Source organism: Mustela nivalis, assembly GCF_964662115.1.
Source record: "Mustela nivalis genome assembly, chromosome: 16".
NCBI classification, from domain to species: Eukaryota; Metazoa; Chordata; class Mammalia; order Carnivora; family Mustelidae; genus Mustela; species Mustela nivalis.
Window position 1 is genome coordinate 9963909 of NC_139035.1, and position 17771 is coordinate 9981679.

The 17771-nt window shown below is 49.1% G+C and overlaps 1 protein-coding gene across 2 annotated transcripts in view; it reads left to right on the forward strand.

Moving 5' to 3' along the window:
• Positions 1–17771, forward strand: part of KIF26B (kinesin family member 26B) — a 412901-nt gene that overhangs the window by 355283 nt on the left and 39847 nt on the right. For both annotated transcript variants that reach the window (XM_082702352.1, XM_082702353.1), the window contains one exon: positions 5011–5170. In XM_082702352.1, the coding sequence (XP_082558478.1) occupies positions 5011–5170 (160 nt within the window). The remainder of the gene's footprint in view (positions 1–5010; positions 5171–17771) is intronic.

Sequence of the window (17771 nt, forward strand, 5' to 3'; positions counted from 1 at the left end):
AGGGGAGCCTGGCTGGCTCAGTTAGTAGAGCGTGTGACTCTCGATCCTGGGGTGTGAATTCAAGCCCCACCTTTCAGGCATGGAGCCTGTTTTTAAAAAAAAAATGCAGGGGCGCCTGGGTGGCTCAGTGGGTTAAGCCTCTGCCCTTATCTCAGGTCATGATCCCAGGGTCCTGGGACCGAGCACTGCATCGGGCTCTCTGCTCAGCGGGGAGCCTGCTTCCCCCTCACTCCCCTCTGCCTGCTGCTCTGCCTACTTGTGATCTTTGTCTGTCAAATAAATAAAAAAATCTTTTTTAAAAATGCGGCTCATTTTTATCCGTTTGTCTTGTATCTCGCAACCTTGCTAAGCTCTCTTTATTCATCCTAGTTGCTTTTTTGTGTGGATTCTGTTTGATTTTCTATGCCGATGACATAGAAAATGTCCACAAAGACTATTGGACTCTTTGCTTATCAATCTGGGTACCTTTTCTATTTTCTTGACTTCCTGTGCTGGCTACAACCCCAACACAACTTTGAATAGAAATGGTACAAGTGGACATTCTTGTCTCATTCCTGATCTTAGAAGGCATTTGATCTTTTACCCTTAAGTGTGATGTTAGCAGTAGATTTTTCAGAAACTCCTATCAACCTGAGGATACTGCCTTCTGAGCAGTATTTTGCTGAGAATTTTAATCAGGAATAGATGTTGACTTCTGTTAAACGTTTTTTCTGCATCTACTGAGGCAAACTTGCATTTCTGGGATAAATCTCACTTACTCACGGTGTAAAGTCTTCCTTATATGCTCCTAGATAGTTTCCTAATGTGCTTCTCTGTTTAGCAATTTTGTAGCCATGTTCATGAAGGATATTGGTCTTTGGTTTTCTGTCCTTGTAATGTCTTTGTCTATTTTTGGTATCAAGGAAATCCTGGCTATGACCATAGGTTATTTGGAACAGTCCTCTTGAGTTTGAAAATATTTGAGAATTGTCCAGATATCTTTCCATGCCAACTTCTGATTGAATTCCATCGTGTCAGAGAACATACGTTGATGTGAATCCTTCAAGATTTACTTAGACTTGGTTTATCACCAGAATATGGTCTGCCTTGGGAAATGTTTTGTGTGAATTTCAAAGGAATGTGTATTTTGCTGTTGTTGGGTTGAGTGTTCTATAAATGTCAAGTTGGTTGACCATGTTTTCCAAATCTTCAACATCTTTACTGGTTTTCTGTCTACACATTTTATCAATTCTGGAGAAAGTGTTATTTGAAACCTACAACTGTAATTACAGACTCGCTTATTCTTGGAGTTCAATGAGGTTTTGCTTCAAGTATTTGAATGTCTGTTACTAGATGCATAAATATTTTTGATTGTTAGGACCTCTAATCAATCATCACCTTTATGAAATGTTCCTATTTGCTTCTATTCACACTTTTTGTCTTCAGTTTCTTTTGTTTAATATTGATATAACCATTTCAGCTCTCTTATGGGCACTGTTTGCATGGTCCAGGCTTTCCCACTCTTACACTTCTAATGGATTGTTTCTTTATATTTGAAGTGCGTTTCTCATAGGCAGCCTATGGCAAGGGCTCGCTCTTTTGTGCGGTCTGACAATTTCTACCTTTCAAATAAGAATGTTCAGACTATTTACATTTCATGTAATTATTTGACATGGTTTGGTCCAAATTCTTGTTTTTCACTAGGATTTCTATTCAACTTACCTGTTCTTTCTTTTCCTTTGCTTTTTTTTTTTTTTAAATCTGCTTTTTTTGGATTTACTGAATAATTTTAAGAATTTCATTTTGTTGGCTTCCTAGCTGCAACTCTTCACTCTTTACTGATCTCTTTAGGGTTTATGGTATGAACCTTTAAATTATTACAGTCTGGGGGCACCTCAGTCGTTAAGCCTCTGTCTTTGGCTCAGGTCATGATCTCGGGGTCCCAGGATCGAGACCCACATTGGGCTCCCCACTCAGTGGGAATCTGCTTCCCCCTCTCTCTGCTTCTCCCCATGCTTGTGCTCTCTCTGTTTCTCACTCTTTCAAATGAATAAATAAAATCTTATTTTTTTTAAAGTTGTTCTTACAGTCTGCTCTCAAGTGATGTTCTAGGACTTCATGAATGGAGTAAGAGCCCTACAGTGCAGTGCCTCCATTTTCTCCCTTCTAATCTTCATGCTATTGTCCTTGAACTTCTGAATTTTGCATATTAGAATCCATACAGGACAATGGCCTTAGTTTCACTTTAGCAGCTGGTTATCTTTCAAAGAGGTTTAATTACTAGGTGGGGGGGGGGCAAGCAATTATTGGCGCAGTTATCCTTTCTAGAGCTCCTCCTTCCTTGTTCCTTTGTGTATATCCTCTGTGGGTTTGCTTTGGTGAATCCTTTCAGCTCTTTTAGTCTGAAAGAGTCTTTCTTTCTCTTTGCCTGAGAATGATACTTGTGTTGGATATATTATTCTAGGTTGACATTTAGAAATGTTGCTTCACAGTCTTTTCACTTGTATCAGTTCCAACAAGAAACCTGCCATCCTCCTTTTCTTTGGCCCTTTCTATGGGACCCATTTTCCTCCTCTGGTTGCTTTTAAGGTTTTCCTCATTATCCCTGGTGTTAAGCAGTTTGATGAGCCTTAGCATAGTTTGCTTCACATTTCTTGGGCTTGAGGCTCATCGTGGATCTGTGGGTTTGTAGTTTTTTATCAAGATTGAGAAAGTCTTGGTTGTGTCTTTTTTTTTTTTTTTTAAGATTTTATTTATTTATTTGGCAGAGATCACAAGTAGGCAGAGAGGCAGGCAGAGAGAAAGGGGGAAAAGCAGGCTCCCCGCTGAGCGGAGAGCCAGACTCAGGCTCAATCCCAGGACCCTGGGATCATGACCTGAGCCGAAGGCAGAGGCATAACCCACTGAGCCCCCCAGGCACCCCTCTATTTGTGTTTTTATTTTTAAATTTTCTGCTTCATTTTGGACAGTTTCAGTGACTTTGTCTTGAAATTTACAAGGCTTCCCTGCTGTGAGGTGGGATCTGCCGTTGATACAGTATATTTTTTAGCTCTAGCTTTCCTTTTGTTACAGAAGCAGTTTGTCTTTTTTAATTATCCCATGTCTCTACTTAAGTCTTTAAACATTTGAAATATTGCCATAGCTGGGTTTTCACCTTTTTGTTTTTGTTTTGAGAGAGAGGAAGAGAGAGAGAATCCCAAGCAGTGGAGTCTGAAGCAGGGCTTGATCTCACGACTCTGAGGTCGTAACTTGAGCCAAAGTCAAGAGGCAGACACTTAACCAAGTAGCCTCCCAGGCACCCCTGCAATATGGCCTTAGCCATTTTAATGTCCTTCACCATCACTATCTAATAATATCAGTCAGTTCTGTTTGGCTTCAGTTATCTTTTCATTATGAGTCTCATTTTCTTCTTTGCATGCCTTCTTGATGGATGCTAGACATCTTTGTATTTTATAAATATATATTTTTTAAAATATTTATTTGACAGAGAGGCACAGCAAGAGAGGGAACACATGCAGGGGGAGTGGGTGAGGGAGAAGCAGGCTTCCTGCCCAAAAGGGTGGGGGGGGCAAGCAATTATTGGCGCAGTTATCCTTTCTAGAGCTCCTCCTTCCTTGTTCCTTTGTGTATATCCTCTGTGGGTTTGCTTTGGTGAATCCTTTCAGCTCGAGCCCAGGACCCTGGGATCATGACCTGAGCGGAAGGCAGATGCTTAATGACTGAGCCACCCAGGTGCTCTGTGTCTTATAAATATTCTTAAGCATTGTTTTGGGTTATAGTTATTTCTAAAAAGTTCAATCATTTCTGGTCTTGCTTTTAAGATTTGGTAAGTGGGACCTGATCTATGATCATCTTGGGCAAAGCATTCCCGGCTACAGAAGCGAGACCCTTCTGGTCTCCTACCCCATGCCTGGTGAAGTTTGAGTTTTCTGGTATGGCTGTTGGAAACAGGCATTATTCCTGGCCTTGCGTGAGTGCTGTGCGCTGTTACCTCTAATCTTCCCGGGTGGCTAACTCCCCAGCTGTGTGGTCCCTCGCATGCCTGTCCTGACCAGGACTCTGTTGAATACTTGAGGGGCTCTCTGCAAATCCCACGTTCTCTTCTCTCCAGTACTCTGTCCTGCCAGCTGCTGCCACCTTGGTCTCCCTGGACTGTCTCCAGTCTGTCTCCTCCGTTCTGGTAGTCCACTGCATCCGCCGGCAGCTCCCCGTCCCTGGCAGTGAGCTGGGCACAGGCGGTGCTCCCCTTGTCTGTTTCCTGGCCCTTCACTGCCTGATGTCTAGTGTCTTAGAAACAGCCGTTTTATACGTTTTGTTTTTAGGTTAGACCATTGATTTCATCCATGTGATGTCATCTAAACCAGAAGCAGAAGTCCTCGTGAGCAAGTGGCTTCACTTTTCTTCACTTCTGCTTTCTTGTCTATATTTCTACAAAGAACAAGGGGCATTCGGCTCACGGCTTTACTGCGGAACTGAACGCGACTGGTGCTTCTGCAGTGCCCGACAGTTGGTAGATACTCGGCAAATACTTGGGTCTTTCCTGGTCTCTGCACCTGGTTATTACTTCTTCCTGATTTTTACCTTGGGGTATCAACCCGATTGCTGGCTGAGCTCTCCATCAGGGGCTCTGTGACCCTCAACCAAAGCATATAACCACCCCTGTACTCTTCAGATGCAACTCAGTCAGTTTCAGAATTCTACTCTCCAAAGAACACGTGGGTGCAAACCTTCTCCCCCTCATGGGATATTTACCTTCTCTGAGGTCTCCTCCAATTCAGCCTACGGGAATTACTCATTCGTTTATAGGATGAACGTCAGGAGGTTTTAGGTCGGTGATGTGTGGCAGACAGAATTCAAGAGGACCACACTGTTCGCAGCCGATCATGATTTCGTCGGGATTTCCTACTAAGTCACGAATGTCATCATTTTCCTTCCCCTTCTAGTTTTCCCTCCGGCTTCCTAAGGAGCTCCCTGAAGGACAGATGAGCGTTTGCCAGAACCTAACCACCTCTCTTGTCTTCTCTGTCTCAGTGTCTGGAGGCCGCAGCCGTCTACACCTCATCGACCTCGGCAGCTGTGTGAAAGCTCTTAGCAAAAACCGGGAAGGAGGCTCAGGGCTATGCCTCTCACTGTCTGCCCTGGGCAACGTCATCCTGGCTCTTGTCAACGGCAGCAAACACATCCCCTACAAGTAAGTGATCCCTCCACTGGACAAGTAAGTGATCCCTCCACTGGACACATGGGCTGGGGTAACACCGTGCCGGGGCTGGGCACGAGACTCTCGGGCCAGTGACATCTCAGGAAAGATGCACGCGATGGAGGGACCGTCTGGACTGCACTGTTAGCTCTTTGCCTGAACCAGCCTCTGCTAACGATTGTGTATCCCATGCTCTTCCGAAGTCAAAAGTTGTGAAAATCCTTCCATTTGTCCCAGTCCTGACTTCAGCTGCTAAAGTCAGGGAGACTAGGAAGTTATCTCGGTTGGGGTCTCCAATCACAGTTGCCACTGGTAGGTCATTGCCGCCATCACACAGACCCTTCACGGGCATGACAGCAAAGGCGGGAGGATCAAACTACCCTTCCATTAAGAGTCGGGCTGTCCTATTTAACCAATAAAAATACAGGATATCCAGGAATATTTGGATTTCAGAGAAGCAACAAATAATTTTTTGAATGGGAAGTATGCCCCCAGTATTGTATGAACATTTAGGAATCCTGTATTTTATCTGGCAACCCTACGTAGGAGAGCTCCTAAAACTTGCCACCGCCACCCACCATCCCCCATCCCATGCAGATGTTTACCCCCAAGATCCCTTCTTTCTTTCCATTATGCTTCGAGAGGATGGATTTAGAGCTGCTCCTGTGTCTGGAATGGCCAATGCCTGGCTATGTCATCCGTGCTCACCCAGCCCAGGGCCACCCCTCACCACCACCACCCGACTCAGCTCTGCCACTGAACAACATGGTGATGGTGCTGGGTGCTCCCTGCTTGTTCAGGGCTTTGCCAAGGCTCAGCTGTTCCCCTCACAAGCGCCCCAAACCGTCACACGCCGTAAACAGATGCTTCCGCGGTGTGTCTTCTCTGCATCACAAGGATATGCGACTCAGAATGGTCAGAGGATGGAAGGTTTTTTGTAAAATTTAGAGTACTGGAGCCAAGGAGGAGTAATGATCCTCTGGTTGGGCTTATTCGCATCGACGGCGTTGCAAGAACACCTGTGGGGTTACCGCGAGGATGAAGCCAAGGTACACGGTGTCATTTTTTTTTTTTTTTTAATCTGTAAAATCAGGCAAAATCTAAGTCACTGCTACGTGGGAGGAAAAGCTGAGTGGGGCCATTTGTTCTATAATGAGCGAGATTCAGACAAGTCTGCACCTTCTCCTTGCCCTCTGCCCAAGCTGTGACTTCCTTCACCGCGAGGACCGTTCGCACGCGGACTCCAGCACTTTAGGTGACAGGTGTGATCCCATGCGTCTCTGCTCCCGAAATTTGGAGACCTGGTGGGATAAACCTAGAAATGGTTTTCCCAGCCCTCAGAAGGACCCTTTCCTCTGAGGAAAAAATTTCAAGTTGTAGGTTTATAAAGTTTTATTCGGTATCATTTCTGCAGCTGAAAAAACTCAAGGTGTTGTTATGAAGGAGAAAGGAAGGGAAGAGGGGAAAAAAAGAAAGATCTGGACGGGTCCTGTCAGGGCTGCAGACTTAGAAAGAAAGCATGCCGGCGTCAGTCGCACTCCCTGTCCATAAAAAGGGTGACGTGCCTATTAAAGTGAGAATAGATCACAATGTAAAAAAAAAAAAAATTCAAAATACCACGTTCTCGGTCACCGATTATATATTTTACCTCTGGGTCTCTCACGTTGTTTCTGTGGAGTGACAGGCTTTTAGGATTTCAGTAAATATCTGTTGAACTGGTGGTTGGGAGGCAGGGGCTGGATGAAAGGAAGCCCGTGACATGACTCTTAACTGCAGACAAAGTAACTTCCTTTTGGGTTCTGGTTGCATTTCATTGTAAACATCCAGGGAAACCTGGAGAATTGTTTTTATTAGTAGTTGGAGGACAGTTACATGAAACATACGTGGCATCAGCTAGTCCCAAAGACCAGACGCCCGCTCCCTGGGGAGGGCTGACGGAGTGTGACCGAGTGTGACACCTCATTCACCATCCCCTGCAGACCTCTGTCTCCTTCACCTCCAGCTTTCTTCCTTCCCATGCTAGCTCCGTGGGATGATGACTGCGTTGTTGGCATGTCTGAAGTCAGCACAGACTTAACCAACACTCAGCATCTGCTCAAGACCTAGACTTGAGCCCCGGTCAGGACCCTCCTGGAGATCTTGCCCATTGCTCGGGGCCCGGAAACATGGAGGCCTGGCCGTCCTCCCCAGAACACTCGTTTACCAGTGACGTGCCCAGCAGCCCTCAGTCCCTCGTGCCCATCTTCGTGTCCGAGCCTTGGAAGGCCCTTGCTGTGCTCGCCCCTCAGCCTCCGCACATAGCCCGTCTTTGGCGTCTGCTGATCCAACTAGAAGCTCTCCCCTTTCACGGTCTGGGAAATGAAGGCAAAGATTTACTCTGATCCCCAAGCCCAGTGGTGGCGGGATCAAACTGTCTCAGTTTCCAGGGCTTGGAGGCCTTGGCAGCACGGGGCCCACTTAGCCAACCCGCCTCCCCACCAGCCTCATCAGGCCGGTGATCTCTGAGCTGCTGGGGATGCGCCCAGCATGGGGCCCTTAGCGCAGGGCGGGAGGGCTCGGGTGTCCTTTATCAGTTCAGTCAAGGCTGTAAAGCCACATTATGCTGCATTTTGTTAGCATACTAAACACCTCTCACCAGTCAGACCTCGTCTTTTCCGGGAGGGAGGGCGGAGGTTTCCTGCCCTGGCAGCTTTCTCTCATTCTTGCTCACGTGCAGCAAACACCAGGGAAACCAAACTCCACATGCCTTACCCTCCCCTCTCCCAGAGCCAAAGAACCCCCCTCCCCCCTTCATCGGTCACCCTGGACAGCTCGGAGCTTGCAGCCGGCATCCCTGGTCTGCTTCTGGGAAATTAACTGAAATGCACACGGAGGAGAGGCGACCTGTCCTCATTTTTCTTCTTCATCCTCTCTGACTGTTTGTCCTTGGGAGCAAGCTAGAATGGGGCGTGGAGTCATTACGCATCGCAGGCACTCCCGTGGGCACCTCAGGGGTGCCCCGAGTGGTTTTGACTTCGCAGATGATCTTGGCTTTGGAGCCGTCGGGTGGGCATGGCTCGGGCCACAGACTGGCCAGCCGATCCAAGCGTGATCAATCACAGGAGTTCACAGGAGCTTGCAGGGGAGGCCGGGAGACCGCCCAGGGCCCCAGCCCCCTCCTCAGGTCCGCACGAGCAGGCCGCACCCCTGACTCTCCAGCTCTGGGGCGCGTCCTGTCTGGGGATGTCTGCGGCGGTCCGGAGCATCTGACTCCCCTCTGCTGCTCGTTTTAGGGATTTGCCGTTCCCCTCCCCCGCCCGCCCCTCCCTGGGCACCAACGTAATAGGAGTTTTTCCCAGCTGATAGATGAGAAAAGAAACAGGCTGAGGCATGAACAAATTCCCATGCCAGACCCCAGGATTGCTGCCACACAGCCCTGGATCGGCCCCGGGAAGGGTTACTGCAAGGATCTGGCTGTGGGAACTGAGCTCTGCCCTCCGTGCTCTCGTGTCCCGACTGATCTGCAGGACTATGGTCTTTCCGGGGACTCGGACATTCTAACCATCACCCAGTCTCTCGATAGAGAATTTTGGTGCCCTTTTAGATGTTGTCCTAGATGGGGTACAGATCCTCAGGGAACCTACTCTCCATACTGAAGCATCTAGTTTCGTTTACAGCTGTTACTGCATTTGGAGAAAGCCTTGCCTTAACAGGCCAAAAGACCTGTTTGCTTGTTTTGCCAACAAGATGCTTGTCCTCTGTTTCCAAAGACCAGACATTGTATAATGTCTTCGTTTCCGTTTAGCAAGAGGTCACAGAAGATCATTCCAAGACTCGTTTGTGCTGTGTCTGAGACTCTTTGAGACCTGTCTCTGTCGTGCAGCCCCGGAAGGCAGGGATGTTCGATGCCCTGCTTAGACGGTTTGGTCCGCGGTTCCGACCAAGACCCGCTCCTTGTTTATTCACGTCAGTTGCGGACCTGTCTGGTGTTCCCGAGCTTTCCCCTTCTCGGTGGCAAATCTGTCGGCGGCAACCGGGGAACCCGAGGCTGGCTGTTGGGGTGCAGGCTGAAGCTCACGATAACCCCATCACGGGGGCCATGGCGAGGGGCTTCTACTCCACAGAAGCAGTAAGGAGCCCGCCGTGAGGGTGTGGGGTGGGAGCACCTTTCCTCCTCAGGCCCTTGTGGGGTGGGGAACCAAGGCCATATTAAGAACATTCCCACATCAGAGCAGCTCGTTCAGGCCAGCAAGCAGCCCTGGAAACTCCAAATCAAGTCCATGACTTGTGGAGAAATGACTTTTTATAAACAGAGGCAGTTTTCCCGGAATGTCCATGCTGCTTCTCACCGCCAGTAGGGGTGTGGGGTGTGTGTGTGTGTGTGTGTGTGTAACACAGGGGTGGCACCCGTGGCCCTGGGCCTGAACTCGGGAGGCCTTTCCAGGACGTGGTTCTCTGTGTAAGGCAGACCTGCCTCTTCCTTGCCGTGAGAAATGTTTTCTCCCAGGGGCCACTTGGATAGTCTCTGCTCTCCCCAAACCGGAGACCCACTCAGTGTCCGTGAAACTCAGGAAGGGCGTTGTAGATCAGTATTATCTGCAAAATCATTTCCCTGGTTCATGCAGGAGATGATAGTCTTGTCCAGATGTATATTATTTACACCTAGTATGAAATTACATAGGTATTTTCCAGGAAAAAATGTAAAGGAATAACAGTTCTCCAGGTTTACTGACGATAGCACGGAACAGAAACTTGGTAAGAATCTTCCCATGAGCATGTGTGTGTGTGTGTGTGTGCGCGAGAGAGACAGACACACATATTTAGCAACCTTTAAATGTACATTAATGCCATATTATCTCCTCCTGATTTACAGGGAGAACATCAATTTAGAACTATTTGCACGAACTCCGGATACCAGTTTATAGCATTCCCTGTTTAGAAATAAAATAACTAAAGTCTCGGGTTGCCAGGCAACCACAGCAATGGTAATTCTTAGATTGCTGCTTGAAAAATACTCATTTTTATACATTTTAATGACTGTTAGGATGCAGAGAAGGCAGGTCCGGAAAAATCAACAGGACGTAGACACCCCTCCCCCACTTGGTTTTTTTTTTATGAGATTTGAACATTCTTTCTTTTCTTCCCTCTTAGCTCCATCTACTTCCCTGGCCAGTGGTATCTACGTATTCAATTATGGGTATTTCCAGAGATTGATATTATTTTCTTAAGAGTTTAGCCACCACTCCCAGTAAATAGAGTCACACAGGTCACTTGGGGAGAAACAAGGCTGTCTGGGAATCGGCGGGGTCACAAGCCCCGGGTGCAAGCATCCGTCCATTCTCCACTGCCTTGGCTCCCCCTCGCCCGTGGCTCACCCCCACGGGATGACGGGCCGTGTGCTCGGAGGACTGGGTAGAAACGGAGACGTCCTGGTTTCCCTCTTGGCTCTTCCAACAGTTTCTTTCCTTTGCGTTCGGTCCCGGAGATTCTGAACAAAACCCTCTTCCCTGCGGATTCTGAACCAGTCGGCAAATAGTTACAAGAGAACAGCTGGGAGCTGGGGCAGTCTATCTGCTGAACCCTGGCAGGGTGCAGGGAGGTCCCCTGTCCCTCCGCAGACCAGACGCCAGGACCCACCCACGGGCAGAATCGGGCCAGCAGGGCGGTCGGGGGCCGGGACAGCTCCGTGGCTCACGTGCAGGAGAGCACGTGTGAGCTGCAGGGAGACAGACAGACGGACAGACAGACAGCGTTGGGCTGGAGCTACCCAGCCTCGCTGGGCAGACCTTTCTTGGGCCATGCGAAGAAGCGAATAAAAGGGCGGATAGAAAGGCGGGAATGTTTTCTTCAATCTTTCCAAGGGGGCAGAGGTTCCGAGAGGTGGACTTGCCGGGTCGTAGGGAGAAGCAGCGCGTCGTTTCCAATACTTGTTTTCTGGTTCTCCGGCAACGTCCTGGGTAGTTAGTCTGGGGCGTGAATGAGCCCTGACTTCGGCTCATTTCGTCCTGGGAGCATGAGGATGACGCTCGTCGTCCCTGTCCTCCGACTGTGCCTCGGAAACCGCTCCAGATGCTCGACGGGCGTCGCTCGGCCCAGGCACAGCCGCACCGCACAGGCCCGACTGGGCACGCCCGAGCCGCAGCTGGGAAGCCGGAGGCAGGAGGGCCGAGTCGCTTGGCCACTTCGCGCAGCTGGCGGGTGACAGCCTGCTTCGCTGCCCCCGCCCCGTGCCACGCTGCGTCCTCACTCGGTGTCCGGGACACGCTCAGTCAGGGCTGGCGGCAGGAGCCGATGTGCTGAGACGGTGGGAAGCGCAGGCCAAGCTCCAAGGGGGGGCCCGGCAGGGGCGGCGGCGTCCACGCCTCCCCGTCTCGGGGATGGCCACGGGGCGGGGGCTGGGGGCAGGCGGACTCCCGGAGCCTCGTGGCAGTGGGCAAAGTGGGAGGGGGAGGGTGGAGGAGGGAAGGGCACCCAGGCCATCGACCCCGAGTCAGAAATACCAGGGGCGCCTGCGTGACTCCGTCGTTAAGCCTCTGCCTTCAGCTCAGGTCGTGTTTCCAGGGTCCTGGGATCGAGCCCCGCATCGGGCTCTCCGCTCAGTTGGGAGCCGGCCTCCCCCCTCTCTCTGCCTGCCTCTCTGCCTACTTGTGACCTCTCTCTCTCTGTCAAATAAATAAATAAAATCTTTACTAAAAATAAAAAAAAAGAAAAGAAATGCCAGCTAAGGGTGTGGGACTGAGTGAAACCCTCCTCACTCAGCATCGCGTGCCGGCCCCGAGGTAGAAGGTTGGAGAACAGGGCTTGGGTTGACCTCCTTAAATGGCGCTCAGTGGGACTCGTATTCCGGCCGCCGCAATCCCTGTGAAGTGTCCTAGGGATTCTGTCTTTCTTAATTTTGTCTTTCTTGATTTTTTAATTTCTGTGCTCCGGCCCGACAGCGTGCAGAGCCTTTCCACCGGCCCACTGATGGGCGAAGCTGTGTGTTCCGCGATGCTCTCTCGGGCTGCAGGGCCCCCGGGACCCCCACCCCAGCCCCTCACCTGCCTCACTGGGTGGGGGGCTCCAGCAGGAGCAGGGTGACCGGGTCCCCTGCTGGGCACGGCCAGCCGATGAGACAGACTTTCTGGCTCTCTCTAGTTTCTAGGAGGTGGAAATTTCTAGAAGGTGCGTGGAGGCATTTCTGGGTGAAAAGATTCCTGTCAGAATCGGAGAGGTTATCACCCAGCCTGCGTCTCGAAGTTTTGCCGGGGATGAGAAAGGCAAGGAAGGAGGGGCTTGGGGGGAGAGTGACAGCGGCTGTCAGGGCCCGGGTTAACGAGCTGCCTCCGACACCGGCTGATAGGAGCAGCTGTGGGGGTTTCCACAGCTGGCCGTTAAGGCAGTCAATCCATCAGCTAGAATTTGGGACGTTTCTTCAGGCGTCGCTCGCAAGGAACTCTGTGGTCACATGCCCGTGGTGTGTACGAGCTGGTCTGCAACACGGGCTGGGCAGCCGATGCTGAGCTGTGAGCCCTGGTGTGGGTCCCCTTCGCCCATCCCCCCACCCCCTGCTCGCCCTCCTCTGGCAACCAGCCATCCTGTCCTCTGGATATGAGTTCGGGTTTCTCAATTCCACATGTAATTAAGATCCTACAGTATTTGTCTTTCTCTGACCTCTTTCTTGTAGCGTCCTACCCTCAAGGGCAGCCATGTTGTCACAAGTGACAGGACATAACTTTTTGATGGCCAAATAATGTTCCATTATATGCACATGTGTGTGTAACAGAGAGACAGCGTGGGTGAGAGCGCGTGCAACATTTTCTCCCACTGACGGGCCCGTCGAGGGACCATCCTGTTCTCCTCGGTTTTGAAAGACCAAATGGGTCGTAATGAATCTTTTGTTAAAATGGGAAGCTCCTAAGTTGATTCAACGAGAGTCTGTGAGGGAGGGGGGCAATGGGCAGGACCGTATGGGGAGGACTGCCGCCAGATGTGGACATTTGATTTGAGAGAGTCCAGGCCTGTGGACTCTGCACCGAGAAAGACATAACGGCTTAAGCACTGGAACGTCTCTGCCTACAACTTCCCTCGACCAGTCCCTTGAGCCTGAGGGTGAGTAGGCATTGGGGGTCAGAGACAGCTGTGCCCTCGGTTGTATCTGAACATCCCCCTGACCAGGGTGGGATTCAAATCTTTAAAGACCGAGACTTTTCAGGTGAGATGGTCCTCACCTTAAATAGAAGGCAAGTCCTTTCGCTGCTTTCGTTGGAACCATGATGGGTCCCAACACTGAAATGAAACTTGACCGTGTTGGGTCCCCCAAGGGAAGAGTTTTCTTCCAAAGAGATTTCCAAGAGGAAGCTTGATGATGCACATTTCACCCTACAATTCCGAGCCCAAGGGATACACAGTCTTGACCTCCATTCGTCACGGGGCTCAGCTCTGCTCGGCCCAGGAAGGTCGATTCTGACCCGAAGGCCCTGGCTAGCGGTTTTCCAGGACTGCTTCTGTTCTCAGCTGGGCAGAGGCTACCAAGTGCGTAAGAAACAGTTTGGAATATATTCAGCAGAGTATCCATGAGTCCTTCTACCCATGCATTCCTTCCCTCATTCAAAAATATTTATCGGACCTCCGCAATAATGCAGGGCCCCAGGGATGCAGCAAACAGCACAGATGCTCTCCCCTCTGGGACAAGTCATGCTCTAGCGGAGACGCCGAGGCTCACTTAGCTGGTCCCACATGTCATAACGTGTGAGCGCTCAGTGCTCACCCCCCACTGGGGAAGAAGGGCCCGAGTAAGGCGGAGAGAATCAGAAGGGCTGGAGCAAAGGCTGTCTGGGCAGACGGGGGGCCTCTGAAAGCCCTGGGCTCGTCTACATCGCGCTCTCGCTCCCGCACACGCCAGCTTTGTCAAGTGTCCCACAGCCCATCCTCCAACCCCTGAGCCACTGGTGGCACGCTGGCCTCGGCCGCAGTGATGTCGATCCTGCCTGACACAAATCATGATCTACTGCAGGACTCGGAGTCTGCCGCTAATTGTTACCTTTAATGATAACTAATGATCGTCTCTCCAGTCGTGCTGCTGCTGGAAGAAAACAGCCAAACTGGGTCGTTCGGGGCCAGTGCGCAGAGTGCCTGAGATGCCCCTGGGCACCCATGATCGCTCAAGGGTGGCCAGATTTAGGCACAATTAGGCATTAGAAGGGACGGAGCATACAAATGAGTTGGGGCTTAATTCATTAAGAAACTGTCTTGAACGTTAATGGAGCTTCAATCAGAGTATCCGACCATAAATTCTCACCTGTTTCACAACTGGTTCAGGCTCAACCGAGCATTAATAGATTTTTTTTTGTCCATGCAAATGAGGTGATAATTTAGCTCATGTGTAATTGAACAATTTTCACATAGTTACATTCGCGGAGCAGTTAAGTTGTATCAGATCGTCTAATGTACCAGTAATTCTTTAACTAACACAGAGCTGAGTTTCATTTGGGTCTACCAAAGAGAGAACCGGAGAGAATCAGAGGTCAGAGTAAATCTGTTAATAATTGGAAGGAGAGTCGACGTTAGGAGACCTGACCCGTACTCAGTCCTCCTGTGGGGGGGCACCCGGCGTGGCTCTTCATTTTTGTTTGGATTTTCTCTTATCCCGCTCCCTAGCAGCGAGATCGGGACAAATTGTAGTGGGGAGGGGTGGCGGTGGTGGTTCTTGGTTTGGGGTTTGTAAGCATACATTTCCAAGTTCTGTGTCGAAGTGCTGGTTTTTTCCAAGGGTTACACATGTGTGTGTCCTTGAAGCCCGCGTCAGGCCCTTCCCACTGCGTCTGGCTTCCCGCCCCCGGGCACCTGGTGGTCTCTGCGCATGGACCCCCCCCCCCCACCCCGGCACTGAGGACCAAACTCTATAGGTGTTTTCGAGGGTGTAGAGAGCACTTGCAGCCATTTTGGGAACAAAGTTCACTACCCTTCACTCGGGGCAAGGGCCATATGCTGCTTCCATCTGAGGATGCTCTCTGGCGAAGGCAGTGTCACAGCCCTCCAGGCACCTGCTGATGTCACCCGCTTCTGCAAATCCTACAGTGGCTTCTTGGCAGCTGCAGGGTGGAGTTCAGACCTTTTTTTTTTTTTTTTTTTTTTTAAGATTTTATTTATTTCCCTCTTTGACAGAGAGACAGATAGAGGGGGAACACAAACAGTGGGAGAGGGAGAAGCAGCTTCCCGCTGAGCAGGGAACACGATGTGGGGCTTGATCCCAGGACCCCGGGATCATAACCTGAGCTGAAGGCAGATGCTTAATGACTGAAACACCCAGGCGCCCAGAGTTCAAACCCTTTTATGGTCCATGAAGCTTTTCGTCCTTTGGACCACACCCACCTTTCCAACCATGGAAACTGCCTCCAGACTCCCGAACCCCCACGCTGTCTCTTGGCCTCAAGGCTGTGTACACACTTTTTCTGCCTACACATGTCCTTGTTCGTTCATTCGTTCATTCTTCCAGTGACTGGTTCCCAAGAACGTGCTGTAATTCCATACAGTCCTGGATCCTCTTCTTCAGTTACTGACTTTGTATCTATTTCTCCTACAAGTTTTCATTGTGAAATCTGCCATATACACAGATGTAGAAACACATCATCCCAGTCTACAGACCAACAAATCAGACACCCGGGGGCCCACCGCCCAGGTTAGGAAATAGAATATTTAGAAGGTTCGTGTGTTATTCTGGGACCCCATCACCCTCCCACCTTTCCCGGAGGTGACCGCCATGCTGAATTTTGTGTGTATTGTCCCCTCGCTTGCCTTACGCTTTTACCACCTAAATTTGCGTCCAACGCAATATATACTGTTTGGTTCTGTTTGATTTTGAACTTTACATAAATGGTATCATACTGTCTCCTTGGTTCTTCTCGAACTTCCTTTTTTCAACCAATATTTCATTTCTGACATCCATATTGATGTGTGGAGCTATAGCTTATTAATTTTCTTTGACGGATGATTTTTCTGCTGTCGGAGGATATCACAGAGTATTGGTTCTCCTGTTGATGGATTTCCAAGAGATTTTGGAAAATTGGTTGTTGAATTTTTGTCTAATCCATTTCTGCATCTAATGAGATGATCATGTGGTTTTCTGTCTTTAATCCTTTAATATGGTAAATTACATTAATCAATTTTTTAATATTAAAAATCCTTGCAGCCCTTCCTGCTTATTCGTCAAGGCTTACCTCCAATATTGTCTCCTTTTTGAAGCCTTGTCGGATCTCCTTTCCTCCCTCCTGCCTCTTTGCTCCAGGAAAGTTGTTTCCCTCCAAAAATCCCCTATGGCATTCTGAAGGTATTTCATTATAGGCACTGATGTTATATTTTGATTATTTGTTTACATACTGATCTCTCCTATCACATGAGCACATCAAGATACTGATAGTCTTTAATTTCCAGGTTCCTTATTTTTGCACTAATTTTCAGTAAATCAACCTGATTGGAACCTTCCCCCCCCTTTCTTAATGGAAATGTCGTCGATGCACAGTATTACGTCAGTTTCAGGCGTGGAGCATAGTGATTCGACAAGTCTGTACGTTAAGCTGGGTTTGCCACAAGTGTAGCCACTGTCTGTCCCCATACAACGCTATTTCACTGCCATCTACTGTGTTCCCATGCTGTGCCTTTCATCTCCATGACTCATTCATTCCATAACTGTATCTCTGCTCCCTGCCCCCGTTTTGCCCATCCCCCACCCCAGCGATCATCAATATGTTCTCTCTATTTGTGAGCCCATTTCTGCTGTGGGTTCTTTGGCTTTTTAGATTCTACATATAAACAAAATCCTATGGCATTTATCTTTCTCTGTTGGACTTCTTTCCCGTAGCATAATGCTCTCTTGGTCCATCCATGTTGTGGCCAATGGCAAGATTTCTTTCTTTTCATGGCTGAGTAATATTCCATTGCGTGTGTACACGACCTCTTCTGTATCCATTCATCTATCTGTGGACACTTGGGCTGCTTCTGTATCTTGGCTGTTGTAAATAATGCCACCATAAACATAGGGTACATGTATCTTTCTGAAATAATTTTTTCTCCTTTGGGTAGATACCCAGTAGTGGAATTAATGGAATATATGGTATTTCCTCTCTCAACTCAACTCTCAGGAACCTCCATACTATTTTCCACTGTGACTGGTCCAGTTCACATTCCTACCAACAGGGCATGGGGCTTTCCCTTTCTCTGCATCCCTGCCAACACTTGTGATTTCTTGTCTCGATTCTAGCCATTCTGGCAGGAAGAAGGTGGCATCTCATTGTGGTTTTGATTTGCATTTCCTGATAATGAGTGATATTGAGCATCTTTTCACCTGTCTGTTGGCCGTCTGTATGTCTGTTCTGGTCCTCTGCCTATTTTTGATCACATTATTGGGATTTTTTTTTTCATGTTGAATTGTCTAAGTCCTTTATGTATTTTGGATATTAACTCCTCGTTGGATATGTCATTTGCAAATATCTCCTCCTGTTCAGTAGGTTGTCTTCCATTTTGTTGATGGTTTCCCTTGCTGTGCAAAGCTTTTTATTTTCGTACAGTCCCAATAGTTTGTTTTTGCTGTTGTTTTCTTTGCTTGAAGAGACATACCTAGAAGAATGTTTCTATGGCT